This window comes from Lepisosteus oculatus, chromosome 7 (genome assembly GCF_040954835.1).
Source record: "Lepisosteus oculatus isolate fLepOcu1 chromosome 7, fLepOcu1.hap2, whole genome shotgun sequence".
Taxonomy (NCBI): domain Eukaryota; kingdom Metazoa; phylum Chordata; class Actinopteri; order Semionotiformes; family Lepisosteidae; genus Lepisosteus; species Lepisosteus oculatus.
In genome coordinates this window covers 47,892,639-47,912,508 of record NC_090702.1, presented here as the reverse complement: position 1 = coordinate 47,912,508, position 19,870 = coordinate 47,892,639, and the positions used below count along the sequence as shown (strand labels likewise).

Genomic DNA, 19,870 nt, shown 5'->3' with positions numbered 1-19,870 from the left:
ATGTAAAATAAAAGTATAATCGAGGGAGCATTAGAAGTGTGGAGATGCTGCTGTCGAAAGTCATCCGCCTCTTTGGCCTGACTAAACATCGGGTTTTAGATCATGCTTTTTGACTTCTTAAAATAGAACCGGTTAACTGAATGTTAAATATGCATCACCCTTATAAGGGGCAGATCAGTGGCTCTGTGGCTGAGGATCTGCACCTGCAGCTGGAAGGTTGCTGGTTCAAATCCTGTGGCCGGTCGGAGGAATCCTACTCCATTGGGCCCCTGAGCAAGGCCCTTCACCCCAGCTGCTCCAGGGGTGCTGTATAAATGGCTGACCCTGCGCTCTGACCCCCAGCTTCTCTCCCTGTCTGTGTGTCTCATGGAGAGCAAGGTGGGGTATGTGAAAATACAAATTCCTAATGCAAGAAATTGTATAGGGCCAATAAAGTGATCTTATCACTTATCTTATAATAAGAAAGCAAACCTCTTCGCAGTTCAGCATAATGCAGAAATTATTGAGCCAGCTTCAATGTATTACTTAAAATCATGCGTTACAGAATAAAACACAGGGACAGGATTACAGTTAGAATGCTTTGGTCTAATATTTGTGATGCTGCTCCCAGCCAAGGCTTTGTTTTCCCACCAAAAGCGTTCAACTGCGGTGCCATACACAATTGTCACTAGAGGGCGCTAGTTCCTCCACAAAAAACAAACAAACGGCAGGCTTACAAGGTGACACCTCCTGCAGCATCAGATCATGTTAATTTTATTGAACAAAAACAAGACAAGTAATTCACAGTGGGTGACACAGGCCGGAAGAGAGAGAGGGCTGGTCCTCGTGGATCCGCCTGCTCTAGGGGGTCTCTCCTGAGCCGGCTTCGGACGCAGGCCTGGAGAAACAAGCAGCTGAACGTCACTGGTATTGAAAGGGGGAGAGAGAGGGAAGGGTGACTGAACGACAAGAAAAGGGCCGAAAGGGAGAACAAGAAGAACAGGGCGGTACTGGAGAAGGAGTGTGGTGATCTACTGGGTTATTCCCATCACCCCCAACCTGAGCCGACAGGACAGATCTGCAGGAGTGTTCAATTTTTACCATTAACTTCAGACAACATTAAGTGTCAGGTCCTTGAGAAAATGCATATGCTATGCAGTAAAAAAAAAATAGCCTAGAGGACATTCTGTAGGAGCTAAAAGGTAGCAATATCCCCATTACTGTGATCAGTAACACTATTTTTGCTTAATATTTTAAGTAAAAAAAAAACTTTTGTTACAAATGAGGTTCTTTTGAAATATGCTCCATATTCTACATTTCACCACTTTGTTTTAATGCTGGAAGGGAGTGGTTAACTTTAATGAGCAGTTAAAAAAAAAAAAGGTTGAAGGAAGTTATTGGGCTCATTTATAGAAGGAATACCACCCAAAGAGTCTACTAGAAATTATGTATCATTCAGACATTTTCGTAAAAAGATTTACTAATCTCCCAATTCAAAGACATAATGTGGCTAACCTATTAAAAGGAGGAGTGGAGGCAAGCTCATCATTGGCATCTCCAAATCTCCTTTATTTAACCCACAGGCCTCTCCTGTAAGATTTAACAACAAGCCAATTAAGACCGTAACGTTCTTGCTTACAAACCACTAGAGGGAAAACTCTCTACCCTTCCCTACTTTCAGGGGAAAAAAACAAAACATAAGCTCTGTAATATACCATCTTTACAAACGTAACCAAGTTTGACCGTGTGATTTGTAACATCACCCCTCCTTTGCATACATACAGTATTACCCAGCTTCTCCCGGATCAAAGATAGACGCAGCTGGGATGTTTTCAGTCTCCATCTTCTACTGTTTTAAAGCTGGGCACATAATTAAGTTATAAAGTGGGTTATTTTCCCTTAAAAGAGGTGACTGTGGAGCTGGCTGTGTGGCGAGTCAGAACCCTGTCTGTAACCGAGACACTTGCCTGGACTGGGTCCCAAGGTCGGCTGGGGCTTCGCAGCCCACAAACGCCTTGTTGTCATATGCGTACTGCAGCAAGGCACTGAAACACGGGTCCTACAGCAACACACGACAAGCACACAGGATTGTTAGAGTACAACGGCAACACATGGCCTCATAATGTCACAACACAATGATAATATCGCATAACACGCCCACAGTGGGCTACACTTGTGCTCTGAAACATAGCCGTCCCTCTATTCCTCAGCTGCCCTGGCCAACTCCAGTAACGGGGAAGAACGTTTCCGTGTGAAGTGGATTCTTTCAGCCCAGTGCGCTGAGAGGAGTATTTGAAGGGGGTGCAAGTTCAGGGTGCAGAGAGCAGCGCATGGAGTGGATTCTTACAGTCCGAGAGGAGGAGTATTTGAAGGGGGTGCCAGTTCAGGGTGCAGAGAGCAGTACGAAGGTGTGGGGAAGCAGGTCAGACCTTATTGAGCACGTGCGGGTTGCCCACAATGATGAGCAGGGCCTTCGGACGGGTGATTGCCACGTTGAAGCGCTTGGGGTTGGCGAGGAAGCCCAGCACGCCCTGCCCATCCTCTCCCAGCTGGTCCTCATTGGAGCGCACCTGGAGAAAACAGCCCACGATATAGCAGCGGTCGTCCTCATGCAGTCACTGCATAACACACCTGGAGGTGCACACTCCACAGCACGTGTGCAGAGTGTGTGTGTGTGCGCGCACGCAACACTCACAGCCCTGAAATTCAGCCAAATACAGAGCCGCCTGCAAAACAACTGGCGCCGTTCACACCCACAGCGCAGGGGAGGGCTGTTACCGTTGAGAGGACGATGACCAGGAACTCCTGCCCCTGGAACTCCTCCACCGAGCCCACCTTGATCTCCATCAGCCCCACGCGCTGCAGCAGCACTCGGATTTTCTCCACCTGGGAGAGGCAGAGGCGCACAACAGCCCCCCAAAAAAGGAAGAGACCGTCATCTCCACATGTTTTGTTTCAACCACTATTTTCTTCTTGACAAAACCTTCTCTAGAGTAACAGAGTGCGTCTGTTGATAAGGCAGGGACAGACCCTACCTGTTTCTTGTAAGGGGTGATGATGCCAATGTCAGAGGGGGCGATAGGTCTGTAGAGCCTCTTGGCCAGCTGGCAGCAGTACAGCATCGCCTGCACGGCCTCCGCAGGGTTAAACCAAGACGGATTACTGCCCTCCCGCATCTCAGTGCCCTGGGAGGCAGAGAGGAAACAGGGAGACGAGCACCACCTGTCTCGATTTAAACGGTTGGAATATAACATCCCTAGTGACGTCTCCGATTTATTGTAAAATGGAGGCTGTGCTATGAGAGCCATTACACTGAGCCTGATTAAACTTAAATAATGTTAAATATTTTGAATAAGTTGAGCTTGAATGTTGGAAGAAGACCGCCTTCATAAATAATTTTTTACATTTATATAGCGCTTTTCTGGACACTCTACTCAAAATGTTTTACAGGCAATGGGGGCTCCCTTTAACCCCCAGCACCGACGTGCAGCCCCACCTGGATGATGTGACGGCAGCCATAGTGCTCCAGTACACTCCACACACACCAGCTCTCAGTGGGGAGGAGAACAGAGTGATGAAGCCAGTTCACAGATGGGGATTATTAGGAGGCCATGACTGGTAAAGGCCAGGGGGGAATTGGGCCAGGATACTGGGGTGACACCCCTACTCTTTTTGAGAAATGCCCTGAGATTTTTAACAACCACCGAGTCAGAAACTCGTGTTTAAGTCTCATCTGAAGAATAGAGCCTTTTTCTTTTTTCTACAGTATAGCATCCTTATCACTATACTGGGGCATTAGGACCCACACAGACCGCAGGGTGAGCGCCCCCCCGTGGCCCCACTAACACCTCTTCCAGCAGCAACCTTAGCTTTCCCAGGAGTCTCCCATCCAGGTACTGACCAGGCTCACACCTGCTGAGCGTCAGGTGGCAACCAGGTGTGAGCTGCAGGGTTGATATAGCTGCTGGAAACACATGTTTCTTAGTTCCAATTGCGAAGTTTAAATTCTGCAATCAAGCCCTAAACAATTCCCATGACCCCTACGCCATGAGGAGCCAACGCCAGAAGAGCTGCAGCCGCCCTCACCCTGACCCCGTGGAACAGCAGCGGGAAGCCCCGCGCAGGCAGGCGGCTCCAGTCGCTCAGCGAGTTGACGACCGCGGGGTCGGCGCACGCGACCAGCTCCTCCTTGTAGAACAGGCGCGACGGCAGGGTCAGCAGGGCCTCGTGGGAGCGGTAGTTACACACCAGCTTCGTCACCTGCCGGGGGAGAGAGAGAGAGAGGGAGGGAGGGCGACGGGTCACGTGCCGCCGAGGGACACCCCGTCAACCACACCCAACCTCAACTGGAGAGCGGGAAACGGACTGGGGGGCGGGGAGTGCACGGACAACCAGAGGGCATTTCACAGGGGTGAGAGGGGGCAGCTGATCCCATACAGACGATAAAAGCTGAAACACTGCGACTCGAAGAGCTGAATCTTAAAGCTCGGGGTCAATTCAAGTACGAGCCACGTCAGGCACTCTGAACAGGACGTGCTTCGCTCCCCAGAACCTACAGAGCGGAGCTCTCCCAATGTTTGGGCTACGGGTGGGTGCTCAAAACTTCAACAGGCTCAGAACTGCTCAGCTATGCAAGTGCTCCATCTTGTGGTGCTAAAAAAAAAAGGGGGAACAGAGATGGAGAGACTGAAAGAGATGATACAGCGTCCAGCCTCAATGTCTGCTCCAGGAGGGATCCAGCTTCCTCTAGCTATCGATTCGTCCGGAGCCTCAATGATACAATGGACACCGTTTGTGCTATTTCACCGATCCATTTATTAGCAGAAAGACACTCAGTCTTTTTCTTGGCGAGGACCACGGCAATCTGCAGACTACCCCTGTAGCGACACCCGTCCTTCACAGGGCACACGTTCACAGGCAATTCGGAGACACTAATTAGCCAGCCATTGCGTCACTGGAAGGTGGAAAGCAAACCAGACCAGCTGGCAAAAAAAAAAAACAAACAACTCAAGGCTCCCTTTACCATTACAAACAACTAAAAACTGCAAGCCAAGCGATCAGCTTGCTTTTATTTCCAGCTTTATTCTTCATTTCCCCAAATTGAACCAATCACTGCTTTTCTGCTCCAATTTAACCCTTTGTATAGGTCTCCAAGAAGGTGACAATTTAAAGAGATGTAACACGTAACAATTTAAAGAGACGTAAATGGACAAGAGCCACTTTCTGTTTTCAATCATCTCCGCTCAAAGTCAAGAGCGGCAAGGTGAACGATTATATTGTATATATTATATATTATATATATATATATTATAACGATTATATATTATATTGTATTATATAATTATATATATTGATATATTATATTGTTCAAGGACGCCGACTGCCCAGCTAGGAGTGGGCCGCAGCTTCCTGGGACTTGTCTTTGAGCGGACATGACTGATCAAGAACGGAAATGTGAGCCCCCCGAGGCTTGACCCACCAGCAGAGGGTTGTAGGCGGCACCCTTCCCATAACGCTGCTCATCCCGGAGGTACAGGGGGCGCTCCATCAGCCGCTCCAGCAGAGACACCCCCAGCCCGAAAGCGGAGGCCAGCCGGGACTTCACCACGGGGCCCAGCTGGCAGGGGTCACCCGCCAGAACGATCTGGGGACACGGAGAGGGTGAGGTCGGGACACAAGGGAGGCGGGCGGGTGTAGGTTCGAGAAGGGGGCATCCGCTCCCTAACCTGCCCGTCCCTTTCCGACAGCAGCCCGAGGGGGATCAGGATCTCCGGTTCGCTGGCTTGGCCTGCCTCGTCTATAAACACGTGAGTGAAGTGGCCCACCCTGAGGAAAAACAGAGTGAGGACACTCAGAATCCAGTTCGGGATACCGCTGATGAAAACTGCTTCATAAGTGTTTCATAAAAGAAAATCTTCTCCCTCCATCTCTTAGATCCAGCCTGCCTCTGAATGTCCCCTCTGACTCTCTTTCTTCACACATCTCTCTCTCTCTCCCTCCCTCTGTTGCCAGCAGCTATATCAACCCTTCAGCTCAAAGCTGGCAGCCCACTGAGGCTCAGCAGGTGTGAGCCTGGTCAGTACCTGGATGGGAGACTCCTGGGAAAGCTAAGGTTGTTGCTGCTTCACGAGGTGTTAGTGGGGCCAGCAGGGGGCGCTCCCCTCGTGGTCTGAACAGGTCCTAATGCCCCAGTATAGTGATGGGGACACTATACTGTAAAAAGAGGCTCCATCCTTCGGATGAGACATAAGGACAAAGTCCTGACTTTCATTAGGACCGCGGTCATTAAAATTCCCAGGGCGTTTCTTGAAAACTATAGGGATGTTTCCCTGGTGCCCTGCCCAAATTCCCAATTGGCCTTTACCAATCATGGCCTCCTAATAATCTCCATCTGTGAACTGGCTTCATCACTCTGTTCTCCTCCCCACTGAGAGCTGGTGTGTGGCAAGTGCACTGGTGCACTATGGCTGCTGCTGCATCATCCATGTGGGACTGCACATTGGTGGAGTTTGAAAGAGGTCCCCATTACCTTTAAAGTGCTTTGAGTGGAGTATCCAGGAAGTGAAAGGAATTATTAACCCACTGCCCAGCCCCCATCTGGAGAACTCTGCCAGCTACACCCCTCCGCCCCACAGTACCGCAGTCCTATCTGGTACAGCATGCCGGCGGACGAGCAGGTGGAGATCACCACACGGTGGAACGCAGCCTGACGCACATCCTCTCCGGCTCGGCAATAGGACCGCAACACCTCTGCGACAGACTGAGAGGGAGGAGGAGGAGGGGGGCAGGAGCTTAGACATCTGAGGTTGCAAATATCTGCTGCTCCTGAGCAGAACGCAGAACGCAGACAGCAGGGTTAGGGTTAGCACAGAAGTACGGAAAAGATTCAAGCGTTTCGCACCCGCCTGGTTCCTACTGCTAGGAATAAAGCGATTCAGTTTGCAGATGTAGTTACCTCCTCTAGCCTGCAGGTGGCGTTGAGGCGCACCAGGCTGCCGCCCTGCAGGAAGCCGCTGTAGTGCAGTCGAGTGCAGAGCAGATCGGCTGCGCTGTTCGAGGGCGTGCACACCAACACCCTGCTGGAGGGGAGACGGTGATGAACCTGAACCGGGACAGAAGGAGAGGAGTCTAGAGCTCATGGATGGAGGACTGATTACAGGAAAAAACTGGGAACAAACTAAAAGTTTGAACGACTGGCCTAGGGGGGTAGGCGAGCCACTGTGTTAATCGTTTGAGTTTAGAGTCGCCATTAATTTAATACGCATCCACCCAATTTGAAATTGCCAATAACATCGTCACCCCTTGGCTCAAAGTGACAAGGTCTGTACAAACATGGGGAGAACCAAGACCGAGCACACAGGCTCTTCCAACCCAACCTTCTGACACACAACACAGTCGGCAGCAGCACACAGGAGGTTCAGAGGCGGCCGAAGGACAAACGCGTGCATCACCGTCACCGCAGGCAACTGGCAAACACCTTGCACTACAGGCAAATGCGCTTTAACGAGAATAATTCCCTGACTTTATACAGCACCTTTCGTCTTGCAGGACCTCACAGTGCCTACATTCATGAGGGGGATCCACCACACGCACCACTGAAGGGAAACGGAGCTAATTAGAGCCAATTAAGCCAATACTGGATTCAATGATGAGGGGTTGACACCTCTACTCTTTCAAAAAGGACGCTCATCTTTAATGACCAAGTTATTGGTGGCATTCAAAGCTCTGTGCCTTCTACAGCACACTGTCCCTGGTCACCACAGGGGGGCATCGGAACCCCTCACCCAGAAGGATGAGTGCCACCTGAAGGATGGACCCAGTCACCACACTGGGGCATTGGGAATCCTACCAAACTCATCCACCAGCAGCGCAACCATCCCAACCAGGCTGGAACCCGCTTAGCGCCAGAGACCCGGCGAGATCAGGTTACAGGGTGTGAAAAGCTGCTGCTCTTACGGTTGAAATGCAACCCGGCCAGCCCGTACCTGGAGGATGGCCTCGATAAGCGTGATGGTCTTGCCAGTTCCCGGGGGGCCGAAGAGGATGTAAGGCATGGGGCGACACTCTCCCACCAGGATCCGCTTCACCGCCTCCCGTTGCTGGGGGTTCAAGGCCGGATTAAAGAAGCAGCCTGGGCTCGGCACTGGGCGAGACTGAGGACGGGAGTCTAGGAGAGAGGAAGAGAAGACCACCATCCGTGTGAACGTCTGCTTCCGCCCGCTTCAGAGCTACTGCACTGCTCCAGCGCCGTGTTGTGATGGGGCTGCAGATCGACCGAACTGTCATCACCAGAGACAGATTAAGGAAATCACAAAAGCCACAGGAAGCTCTGCTCCAACACATTAACAATCATCATAAAAACAATGACAATGATGCAAACATCCGCAAGTAATTTTAAAGTGCAGTACCACCAACACTGTGACACCATTCATAAAAGAACATGCTGGGAGGAAAAGAACAGAGACAACGTTTCGGCTGTAGATCCTTCTTCAGGTGTCAGAAAACTGAGTCTTTTCCTTTCAGCATGGAATAAACCTTTACCTGTTCATTTCCAGCCAACGCAGCTACCTACTTGAAAACAATTCATAAAAGACAGCTACAAGAGCACATATGTAACACAGTGCAGCCACTAGTCAGTTACTCAAACTGGGATTTTGCTAGTTTTCTGGCTTGTGTGTGTAAAGTTGCTTTACCTAGCTGCAGTGCCAGTGGATTCATTATAAAGTTTGCTAGTCTGAAGTGTCACACCCCAGAGGGGCTATCCACTTCATCACCCTGTCTGCCATACGCATTATCTTAAGAAGGAACTGTTTATTGCACGGATTCATCCAAACCTTTCACATCTTTTTTCCCTTTCCCTACCCAAGCTTTCTCGTTCAATTCCTAGGCCAATCACCTCACCTAATTTCCATGCTTTGACTTAATTTACAGGCAAAGGTTAGTAGGCTCAGAATGGCTCTGAGCAAGTCTGCAAATGTACTGGTTTATCTGCTAAACCATGCAAAATGTTTTACAAAAAAGTTTAGTGTTGGCTATTCACACTTGTTAAAACATGAAATGCACATCTCTGTTGAGAAAACATGTTTGAAGTGATGTGTAAGTGGCTTGCAGTATATGCTTTGACTATGCCTGACAAAATTATAAAAAAAATGTATGTTCACCTTAAAAAGTTAAATGTAGTAAACTAGAGAAGCACTGTATAGTATATAATTTCCTTACAGGTAACTAGTGGTGAGGGAGAATGCACATTGATTTGACCTGCCATGTGGTATATGTTACCGTAGTACAGTGCTATCATTTCCGGTGAATGGCAGGGCCATCCCTCCCCAGACTGTCCCAGTAAGTGAGAGTGAAAGTTAAGCACCTGTCTTTGTCTGAGTCGCCACGGAAACCATGTCCATGAGGAGCATCCTGACATCTCGTCCATCGCTCTGGGATGTCCCTTGGTCCTGGCAGAGAGAAAGATGAAGTAGGGAGGCCCTGGGAACTACTCCAAATCCCTTCCTCTCCAGGTGCCCTGAAATCATCCTCCTTTCACGCCCACCACCACCACATCCCTTCACCTCCATGGAGGCCTGGCACTATCCCCCGCCTCACCCCCTGCGTGGCCTCTCTGCTTCCTACCTCCTCCTCCCAATCTTCATTCCACTGGGGGGGCTGGAGCACGACACTGCTGGGGAAAAGAACTGCAGAGGGAGAACAGTTGGAGGAAAAGGAGGAACGAGATTCCGTGAAAACCACAGAACAAAACTTCCGACCTAAACTGGGGAGGGGGACTTAATGCTGGTCTTCACACACCACCGCCCCTCCTGGTTTTCCTTTCAAGTGGAAAATACACCCTGTCCGTCCCTTCCTTAAACAAGGGCCCTATAAACGAGGTCTGCTCCGAGACCCAGCAAGTGGTAGAGTTAGTGCTAATTTCTAACCCCACACTGTTTAAATAACTCCTAATAACGCAAACCATCAACAAATAAACCCACTTAATGAGCAAAAAAAAAAGACATTACTTAGTGAAACTGTAGTGGTGTAAGGAGTAAGAAGTGGTTTGCCAAAGAAAGGAGGAAACCCACTCCAGTTTTTGTTTGCATAGCCTAGTTTCCACCACGTGCAAGTTTATTACATCTGCTTATTTATCCACAATGAATATTTCCATACGCGTTTGTAAAAGTGAAGAGGGAAGATGTGTCTGCTGCAGAACAGACTGAGCCGGGGAGATCAGCGAGGACGCTTCTCCAGAAGGCCCCTCTGTTAAAGCCGCGAGAGAAACGCCAGGCATGGGCATGAAGACACTGACCATCAGCGGCCATTCCACTTTCTCTCTGAAGCCCCAGGAGGACTCACTGTGCAGGGAAAGGCCTGAACTCTGGGTCTCGGGTGGATAATTCCCTCATCGTAATGTCTCACCTGTCTCCCCCAGGTGTCTGGACTGCTCCAGCGCACAATGACAGCGGCGCATTGTCAGCCTGGAAATAAACACGGGTTCATCACAAGGCACTGCTTGCGCACGGGACCCGAAGTTTGGCATGAACACGCACATGCTCGGGTCTTCCCCACCTCCTCTCGCCGGTCTGTTACCTGTTGAAGGTGAACTCGACATCCAGCGGCTCTCCCATGTAACTGCGCTGGAAATCGCTGTTCACCCTGAGAGTCAGCTCCTCCTCACTGATCTACAAGGCAATGCAGCTGGCTGAGAGGCCAGACTCCGTACAGGTTCACCACAGTATCAGAGATCACAGTTTACTGTATATGATCAGACCCCCCCCCGTGCAATTTAAAATTAATTTTATTAATATTAAACATGGAAATGAGACTTGCGTTATGGATGGAAATCACAAGGTCTTGAACACACTTTTAATTTAACATCCATTAAATCAACATCAATTCAAAGCACACCATATTCCTTTTAATTTACTCAAATTGATTAAATAAACAGGATATTTCTGGTCTCTGCTCCCTAAATCTCAATTTCAAATATAATCACTATGATAAATGGAGTTGAAATAAGTTATGAATTAAGAGCATAACATACATTAAGTGGCCTCTAGACTAAATTTTGAATCAGCCCCAATTGCAATAGCAAACTTTCCAGAGCTGCTAATGTTTCACAGTTTGATTGGTAAGCATCCAAAGGCGCTGTATAAATAAAATGTTTCATTTCAATGCCTGAGTGATGAACACAAATCTCAAATGAAAATCTCCGATGACAAACTTTTACAGCACCCCACAAAGCTTCTGAACAATTTGACCGAGGTTTTAAAGGAAAGAAATGCTAAAACAGTTCTTAAAGACTGATTAACATGGTACAGTTTTAAGGAAATTAGTACAGAGGAAAATAACTGAAAAAAATCACTCTGTATCAGGATCTACTGTATAAAAGCTGGTGTAATAACTAACAATTTGAAAGCTATTACAAGAATAATATTAATAGGTATTTAAACCTAACATGCCTCAAATTCTCAGATAACCAGAAATGATTATTGAAAGGAGACTAAATGCTTCTGCACTGCGTTTACAGTAACACAGATCCCGTTCTGATGGAAACCTCACAATCTTAAACCAACAAGCAGAAACGGTGGCGAGGCAGCCGCAGGAAGCCGAGAACGTGACCCTGACGTGACGTTGGCTAGACATCAAAACTCGGCACACCCCCTCTCCCCCCACCCCCCAGCTGTGTTCGTACCTCCGTGACGTAGGCAATGTACTCCACCTGGACCCCCCCGCTCAGCAGCTTCTTCAGCAGGACCTTGTCTCCTGCGGGGAGGCGGACACACAGCTCCCGTCACAGCGCGGCAGACACATCGGCCTCCGCCGCAGCCCGCCGCGCGCCTCCCTCCGCCCGCTACTCGCCTACGGTGACGCTGGGCCGCCCCTCGGCCACGCCGGGCACCTCCAGCTGCAGGTGATCGCCGCTCTTCCTGAGGATGGCGCCGCCGAGGCCGAACTCCTGCAGCTCCCTCTCCGCCTTCAGCTCCTCCAGCCACAGCAGGACCGAGAACCGCGGCTGCAGGGTCTCCACGGACAGGGGCTGGGGCGGGACATCGGAAAGCGTCACGCCCGGCGTCATGCTGCTGGCCGTTCCGTCTCCCCTTCTTTCCTTCCCCGGCTCTCCAGTCGAACCCGATCTCTTCGCCCCAACGCTTTTTAATGGACACCTCAAACGGAAGACCTGTACCCCCCGTTCAGATTTTTACCCACCCCACCACAGGACGCGTCGGAAGCAAAGAGGAAGTCAAGGGGTTGATGGGAGTCTGAAACGGGCCGGCTGGTGAAAATTGGGGGGCGGCGAAGACGGAACGACAGACAGCGGATCCCCCCCAGCGGGGCACCGGGAGGACGGAGACAGACGGACAGACCGACGACCAGCGAGAAAAGGACGGATCCCCCACCTGCCCCAGCTCGGGGTGCGCCACCAGCACGTCGCCGCTCGCCCACACGCAGTCCCGCAGCCGCTGAGGCACCGGGTAGTGGCCCAGGAAACTGGGCAGGTGCCGCCTCAGGGTCCTGCGGGCAGACACAGCCGCGGGCGTGACTCGAAACGCAGCCAGTCGATGACCGTCACGCCTGAGCAGCGGTGAACAGCGGGCCATTCGGACGATTTCAGAAGGCACGTAAACTTTAAAGCTCAATTTCAAGGAAGAAAGCTTCAAGCGTGTTGAGACATACTGTATACTTATTCGATCCACCCAGTGGAGCTGCTGTTACTTTAACGGCACAAGACTTAATCCCGATTACCCGAACCAGGTCCCCTCACGGGGGACTCTAAGATTCACAAACTATAATGCTTTGCAAAACGGTCTTTTTTTGGGAGCCGGTTTTCAATACTTTTTATAGAATTACACTAGGTGATCATGTTTTTTCGAAGAATTTGAAAGGTATATAAAAAGCCAATTTCAAGGAGGACTGCATCAGGCACACAGAGATGTACGTCTATTATTTGGACACAGTTTAAAAGGCTCTCAACCGAAGTCAGACACCTTTGGAGTGCTTCCACTTTCATGATTAGGACTACTAGAGAATAAACTGCTGCTCCCAGTGCATGATACCATTTAGTCTAATAACCTGCTTCAAGACGGCTGCCAGCAACCTCAAAGGGATTCGGAGCCACATTCTCTTTTAATAAGTTATTCACATGCTACAGTCCAGCACTGGACCACCATCTTCCTAACAAACGTTTGGGCTCCCAGGTGGCGAGGCTCAGCGCGGGAGGCAGGGTGCCAGACTCACCGCGACGGGGCAGGTCCAGGCAGGACAGTGAGGGTCTCGGCGCCCCTTGCTCTCAGCGCTGGCTGGGCAGGGCAATACGGCGACGCCGGCTGCAGCAGACTCTCCTCCACGCTGCCGACTCGGGCCTGCAGGCGCCTCTTGATGGTGAAACCGGGGAAGTGCAGCAGGAGGATCTCCGTACAGCGGCCCAGGCTCCTGGGAGGAGAAGGGCCCAGCGTCAACGCGCAACGCAGTACCGGGCCGGGACCCGGTCGGTTTCAAACCAGCACCCGGGTCTGGACGGTTCAGTTTCGAAAAACGGCAGATCGTCACGGGCAACTGGGCTCCAGGCAGCAGCGGCTTAGTTATTTCAAGGGGAAACTGGGGATTTCTAAATACCGCGATTTGTGAATTTCTTATTCAAAACGTCCGCCATCAGTAAGCATCATGTGAAAGGACACAAACATGAAAAAAGGACTGCCGACTTACTGAATCTTTACAAGTGCACGGATTAATTCTTTGAATGCTGGATGTGCAAATGCTAACCACATTCACCAGAAACTAGGAAAAATTGTCAAACATAGGATATAAAATGACCACTTTCCATGCAACTCAGTCACAGTGATTAAATCACTTGAAACCCAAAACTTTCAACACATGCCAAGAGATGTTTTGAGGTCTTGAAGTATACTGCAGCCACTTGACTCTCCCTGCCGATGTGAATTCTCCCCAATACGATCAGTAGAGAAACTGGAAACTTTTAATTCTTAGTTTTTCCCGAGTCATTAATGGCAGCTTTAATCTTCTGATATATATTTCTTATCCAATTACTGCAGTCAGAGTTAACAGTACAATAGTCATCAAAAAAGGTGAAATTGCTGGTTAACATTTGTCTTAAATACCTAAAATATTTGTATGCATTTCTTTCGGTTTAAGGAATAATCCGCCCTGTCCAGAGTGGTCTAGTTAGGACAACCCAACAGTCATCAGCAGGTTGTAATCCTGCACACAGAAGCTCTGAACCTCAGGGTCACAATCCTTGCTGTGCTCCCCAAACAGGGCTGAATGGAACTGATAAAGGCAGACTTTAGATCGCTTCTAGTATGGATTTCAATGTAAGATCACACCTACTGAACACTTGAAAAAGAAAATAAAATCCACAAAAGTACATTACTCAGCTGCACTCGCCTTTGACGTCTTGCTGAAAAGCCTTGGTGGAGCTCTTGGGTTCATCACGCCAACTGGTGTGGCTTGGAGAGCAAACTCACACCTGACTGGTCTATGCCAATTCCAAGAGCATGGAAACCAAGGCAAAGCTCCAGAAACCAGATCCCATTACAAATGCGTATTTTTATCATTTTTTGCACCTCATTAACGTAGTTTCAGTAAAATTATAAACAACGATGAAGCAAAAATACTGCTGCTTGGCATAGATTCAATAGAAGCCGTTCTGAAGTTTGGACGAGACTGATCTCTGCCATTTTAAAGGCGTTCCTGCTGCCTGAAAATGAGATGCCCGCAGGACTACCCAAACTAGTTTTAAATTTTACAGGGACAGAGACAAGTGAACGGACAAACGCACCAAAAGGTGGGAGAGCACCAGCGGAATCTCACCTGGCCTGGCACCGCACTGAAACGCACACTCTCTGCCCCGGAGGGATCGCGATCTCTCTCTTGCTGGTCCCCGCTGGCTCCGCCTCGTCAGGACCGGCGCTGAGCTTTTCACACACCCTTTCCCCTGGCCCCTGGTCCAGGGCAGGCGGCCCTCCCCCTCCTTCGACCTCCTCCCGGGCTGCCCCCTCTCCACCACCTGGAGGGCCCGGGAGACGGAGAACCGGGTACGGGCACTGCCCTCCTCCGGAGATCGAGCACGGCGGCCTGAGCACCGAGCCCAGGTAGGGTCTGCGGAGGGGACCGTAGCCCCCGAGAAAGCCCTGGCGCTGGGGCAGATGTCCCATATGGACGGGGCCACTAGGGGGCGACGGAGTCTCCATCTCCTGGGGCACAGTTTCTTCTCTGGGGAAGCAGAGCGTGAACTGGCCCTCAGGGTCCCTGCCTGCGAACTCGCAGCCCTGAAGGTGCCGAGTCTCTGTGCCCTTATTCCTGAAAGACAGCGAGCGGTCAGAGGGAGAGGGGGAATAAAAGTAGAAAGAGGAGCAGCACTAGGTGGTAACAGGAGAGATGGCGAGGAAAGCAGGAGCACGTAGCCAACATCGGAGTCACTCACTCTATCCAGACCTGCAGCGCCCTGCCCTGACCCAGAAGCAGCCTGCCGAAGTCCGTGTCGGTGCCGACCTCGAGATCCCCCTTGTTCAGCAGCAGGCTCTGGTTCTCCCACTCCGGAGCAGGCTGGACCGGGGACCTCGCACACGCGCTACAGGAAAAGCAGCCGTGTTAGACCGCTACACGGACATGACACAAAACGCACTCACTTGGGACAGCTGCAGGCCGTCTCGTTTTATGAACGTTAGAACAGTTACAAACAAGAGGAGGCTGTTCGTCGCATCAGACAGTCAGTGGTCCGTCAACCCAAGGGTCTCCCCCGGCCACTCTCAAATCAGGGTATCGGCCTCAACAACATGGCTGGGCAGCATTTTTCATGCTATAATGGATGGCTTCAGAATTAACCGGGAAATAAGCGAAAAATGGTGTAGAGGGGCCGTTATGATGGGCTTATTACCTGCGGTCGCTAGGCGCCATGCACAGGGCCCTCCAGCAGTACATCGACTGGGAGCTCTCCACCACCACCACAGTGACCAGGTCGCCAGCGCCGGGCGTGTACTGGTCTGGCAACAGGAGGGAGTCCAAGGTGAAGAAAACCTTGTCGTCCACCACGCCGGTACGCCCATGAACACTGGACACGGACACCTGAGTGAGAGAGGGGCTAATAAACGCACTGCGGTATATTAGGACCGCACTGGCTACGATTACATGGGGGGAGGTGACAGAGAGAGGGACTTCAGGAGGAATCTGAAGCCTCGGATACTGAAGACAGACCATGGGGGGGGCGAGAGAAAAGAGGTACAGGGTGAGGACAGACAATTGTAGTTTATCAGGCACTCTAGACAGGCCACAGCTCATTCGTAACAGTTCATGCAAAGGGAGAAATGACGGGGAATGGGCAGAAAGAAGTACACGGACAGGAGCAGAGGGCAGACTGACCTGGTCTATCCGATGGTACCGCAGTGGGGCAACAGACTTGGCCTGACTTGCCCACTGGGTTTGGCTGACGAAGTACTGAGCTTGTACCCAATCTCCCTTCACGGGCTTGAACCCTGGGCACACGACAGGGACACCAGTCAGGCCCTACTGTACGGCACACTGAAACACGCCAGGCTTTACAAGCACAAGGCCCTGGCACATACATAGTGTAAGCCACCAGGTGCTGGATACAACACTTCATTAACATAATTACAAATACAACGGCAGACTGCAAGGACAAATGAATGGAACTGCTCTGCGACGGACCCCATCCATCCATTTTCTAATCCACTTTATCCAGAACGGGACTGCGAGGGAAGCCAGAGCTTCTGGGAGGGGTGTGCCAGGAGGGGACGCCAGTCCATCACAGGACACACACAGACCCAAACGCACACTCACACCAGGGGCAATTATCCCAGAAGCCCATTAACCCACCAGCCTGTCTTCGGAGTGCGGGAGGAAACCGGAGTGCCCGGAGGATAATAAATGGGTTATGTATCTGTATGGTGCACACGTATAGAATATAAACACACGGCAAGACGGGTCTCACCATCGCACAGCGCCTGCTGGGGGAAGTAGGTAGTGTGATTGATGAACCCGCCCTCCCGCTCGCATGAGGTCACCATCCCAATCAGAGACTTGAGCGGACTGGTTTCGGAATCGACCGTCTTGCCCCCGGCCTCCTCCCAGGAGTCTGTGACCCGCTCCACCTGCGGGAGAAGAAAGGCCGCTCGGGGCAGGCTGGCCGCGGATGGCGGTCAGCGAGGGCGTGTCGGACGCGCCCCCACCCCCCACTCACCTGCAGCGCCCTCCAGCCCCCCGCGGCGCGGTCTCTCACGGCGACGGCGCGCACCTGGTCCCCAGCGCCCACGGACAGGCCGCCCAGCACCTCGGCGGCCGTGAAGCACACGAGCTCGTCGATCAGGCCGTAGTCCTGGCACAGCCGCGTCACCACTCCGCTGTGGAGGTGCCGGATCTCCTCCACGCCTGCGGCACAGCAGACGAAAACATTTCGCTAAACTTGATCAAAGACAAAAACCGGCGGTGATACTACAGAAAGAGATTTACACGGCAAATTGATGTTTAATAAGAAAATAAATTAATTTACACTAATAAAAATTAAAAAAAAAGTGTTTGTTAGTCCTGTGGGGTGTTCGGAGCAAATAATATAATAATAAGATTAATATTATTATTATAATATAATAATAATAATAATAATAAGAAGAAGAATATAATGTTTCAGAAAGAAAAATGCATCGCCGGATCTCCTCCACGCCTGCGGCACAGCAGATGAAAAGAAACACCCTTATACGAGGATGAGACACAGTCCTACGAAAAACCTCAATAACGTTAAAAACGGAACGTTATTGAGAGAAACGTTACATTAAAAAAAAAAACAGACAGCTGAAACAGTAGAAAGGGGTGTGGGCCTCTAGGACCACGACTCACCTACCATGTCCAAATGCATTTTACTTGCTTTCAGTATAGCATAACACCACTGCAGTCACCTTTACAACATTAAGAATTATAGTTTAACGTAATAGGAATGGCCATTTTAGGGACTTTTCCCAAGAAAGGTAAAAAGAAAATAAAGTTAAAAGCAAGTGAAGGTTTTGGAACATGTAAAACATTTTGACTCCTTCACGCCAAGTTATTGGTGCATTTCTCCGACATCCCAGTTTTGCCGCACTTTTTAACAGACCTGAGGAACAGTGATCCTCATTCCTGGTCTTGGAGAGCTAGAAGGAATTTTGGTTTTCATTATACCTGCGCTCTTACTGTATTCATTGAATGGCATGCTGACTTGGAAGGTCCAAACCACATCTGCATCTTTGCTGAAGATGTCAAATTAGCTGCAAACACACCAAGTGTGAACCTCAGGAAGTTTTGCATCTACAACTTACCAGAAGTGATCAGTCCTTCCTCACCTTCCTCTTCCTCCGCCTTTCTCCACAGTGGGGCCAGCAGCTTGGCCACCAGGGACCTCGCTACTGTCACCATCTTAACACACTGCCTGCAACACAGGTCCTCAACACAATCACCAATATGCCACCTCCTACTACAACTTACATTTCCAAATATCACGCTCCTCAGATCTACAGAATAATACTTAAAACGCATACTGGATAGTCTTTGATTCAAACAAATGAAGCTTTTAAACACCAAGACAGTTAAAACGTTTTAGAGTTTAGTTTATGGAGGTATTAACTAATGGCAGTGTAAACGTTTCAAAATACAAAAAAAAAAGATCGTATTGAAGAAACGGTTTAGTTTGTTCATTTTCTTTATGGAACTAACGTAAACGATTTGATTATGCACTTAAATGACTGCTTATTAAAAGCTAACGTTTTTTTTGCGGTAGAAAATGTTACTTAAAGCAGCGTGGGAAAACTCTCGGGGAGCAACATCGTGTTTTGGCAAAACAAAGTATGTCTAACCAAGCCATTTTTCACACCATCTTGATCATGACAATATCAAATACCACTATGTGAAGTCTCGTTAACCAGACACGAAATGGAACGGTTTTATCCGCAAATTAACCATCGTTTTTCCCTAGAGCAAACGCGTTTTTTAAAAAACTGCGGGTCTCCGGTGTTGGAGAGGTGCAAGAGGTGAACTGACCCCGGGTCCGGCTGGATTATGTGAAAACACAAACCTGAAGCGGGAAACACTCGGGTCAACGAGATCCCTGTGAGTTTAGCGAAACAGACAAATTTGCAAAACACCCCTTTAATTACTTGCCCTGTCTTCTTACCAGTCGGAGGCGGCGTATCTTTATCTATATATCCCGGACACAAGCTTCTTCGCCTTCAACCTCCACGCACACTCGTGACCCCGCCGCTCAACCTACCTCAGGCCCACGGGGGGGAGCGGAGACTCCTGGGGGCTTAAAATAAAATAAGGTTTTAAGTTTAAAAGTAATAAAGAGCAATTACGTGGAGGTGCCAGCCTTCAGATGCTGGTGTTTCGTGTGCAGTGAAATAAGCACTGGTGGGCTCATACGAGTTTCAGAAAGAAAAATGCATCACATGTCGCATTCGCTTTTGCTGCTAGCTCACGTTTTCTCGGGCGAATTTAAAGTTTTAATTGCGTTTAGGCGCTGTAATCAGTCCAGTGAATGAAATCCAGCGGACACATGACCTTTAGGCTAAAGAGGCGCCAAACGTCGTAATTTAATAAAACGCTTCGCATAGGTCTTTAGTTACCGGGCCACAGGCGGATTAAGCCCCGTCGACAACGTGAAAGTCTTGTGGTCGCAACTACGGTATTTGCACAAGTGGTATGAGAGATCATTTACGGCTTGCACCGACCCTGCAACAATGAAGTTAATTAATGGTTATTTTTGTATTAATTATTTAATTTATTACGATATCAAAATCTTAAAGCAAAATGACTATTAAAATCGCATAAGGTCTTCCATGTCTGTGTTATGAACTTCAAATTAGGCCTCCGCAGGCTTTTTATTATTTTAACAACTTTGACTCTT

General features: G+C 49.7%; 1 protein-coding gene across 5 annotated transcripts; it reads right to left on the bottom strand.

Annotated features, from left to right (window-relative positions):
- Window positions 1-712: 712 nt before the first annotated feature.
- On the bottom strand, window positions 713-19,649 carry mov10l1 (Mov10 like RNA helicase 1). Of its 5 annotated transcripts, none has more exons than XM_069192600.1 (28): window positions 19,590-19,649; window positions 19,139-19,270; window positions 18,288-18,397; window positions 17,183-17,370; window positions 16,934-17,093; window positions 16,345-16,457; window positions 15,863-16,050; window positions 15,410-15,556; window positions 14,797-15,285; window positions 13,204-13,398; window positions 12,366-12,480; window positions 11,827-12,004; window positions 11,660-11,730; window positions 10,555-10,646; window positions 10,384-10,442; window positions 9,604-9,665; window positions 9,344-9,428; window positions 7,965-8,146; window positions 6,935-7,081; window positions 6,618-6,739; window positions 5,706-5,805; window positions 5,459-5,623; window positions 4,066-4,239; window positions 3,015-3,164; window positions 2,758-2,865; window positions 2,409-2,549; window positions 1,947-2,038; window positions 713-877 (listed from the first exon to the last, which is right to left on the bottom strand). In XM_069192600.1, exons 3-28 carry the CDS (start codon window positions 18,382-18,384, stop codon window positions 841-843), a joined length of 3,657 nt encoding a protein of 1,218 aa, XP_069048701.1. In that variant the 5' UTR covers window positions 18,385-18,397; window positions 19,139-19,270; window positions 19,590-19,649; the 3' UTR covers window positions 713-840. The 5 variants fall into 5 exon arrangements, with proteins under 5 accessions (XP_069048701.1, XP_069048704.1, XP_069048699.1 ...); XM_069192603.1 differs by having other exon boundaries at window positions 19,235-19,270; window positions 19,590-19,604; XM_069192598.1 differs by lacking the exons at window positions 19,139-19,270; window positions 19,590-19,649 and adding an exon at window positions 19,320-19,580.
- Between the last annotated feature and the right edge of the window lie 221 nt (window positions 19,650-19,870).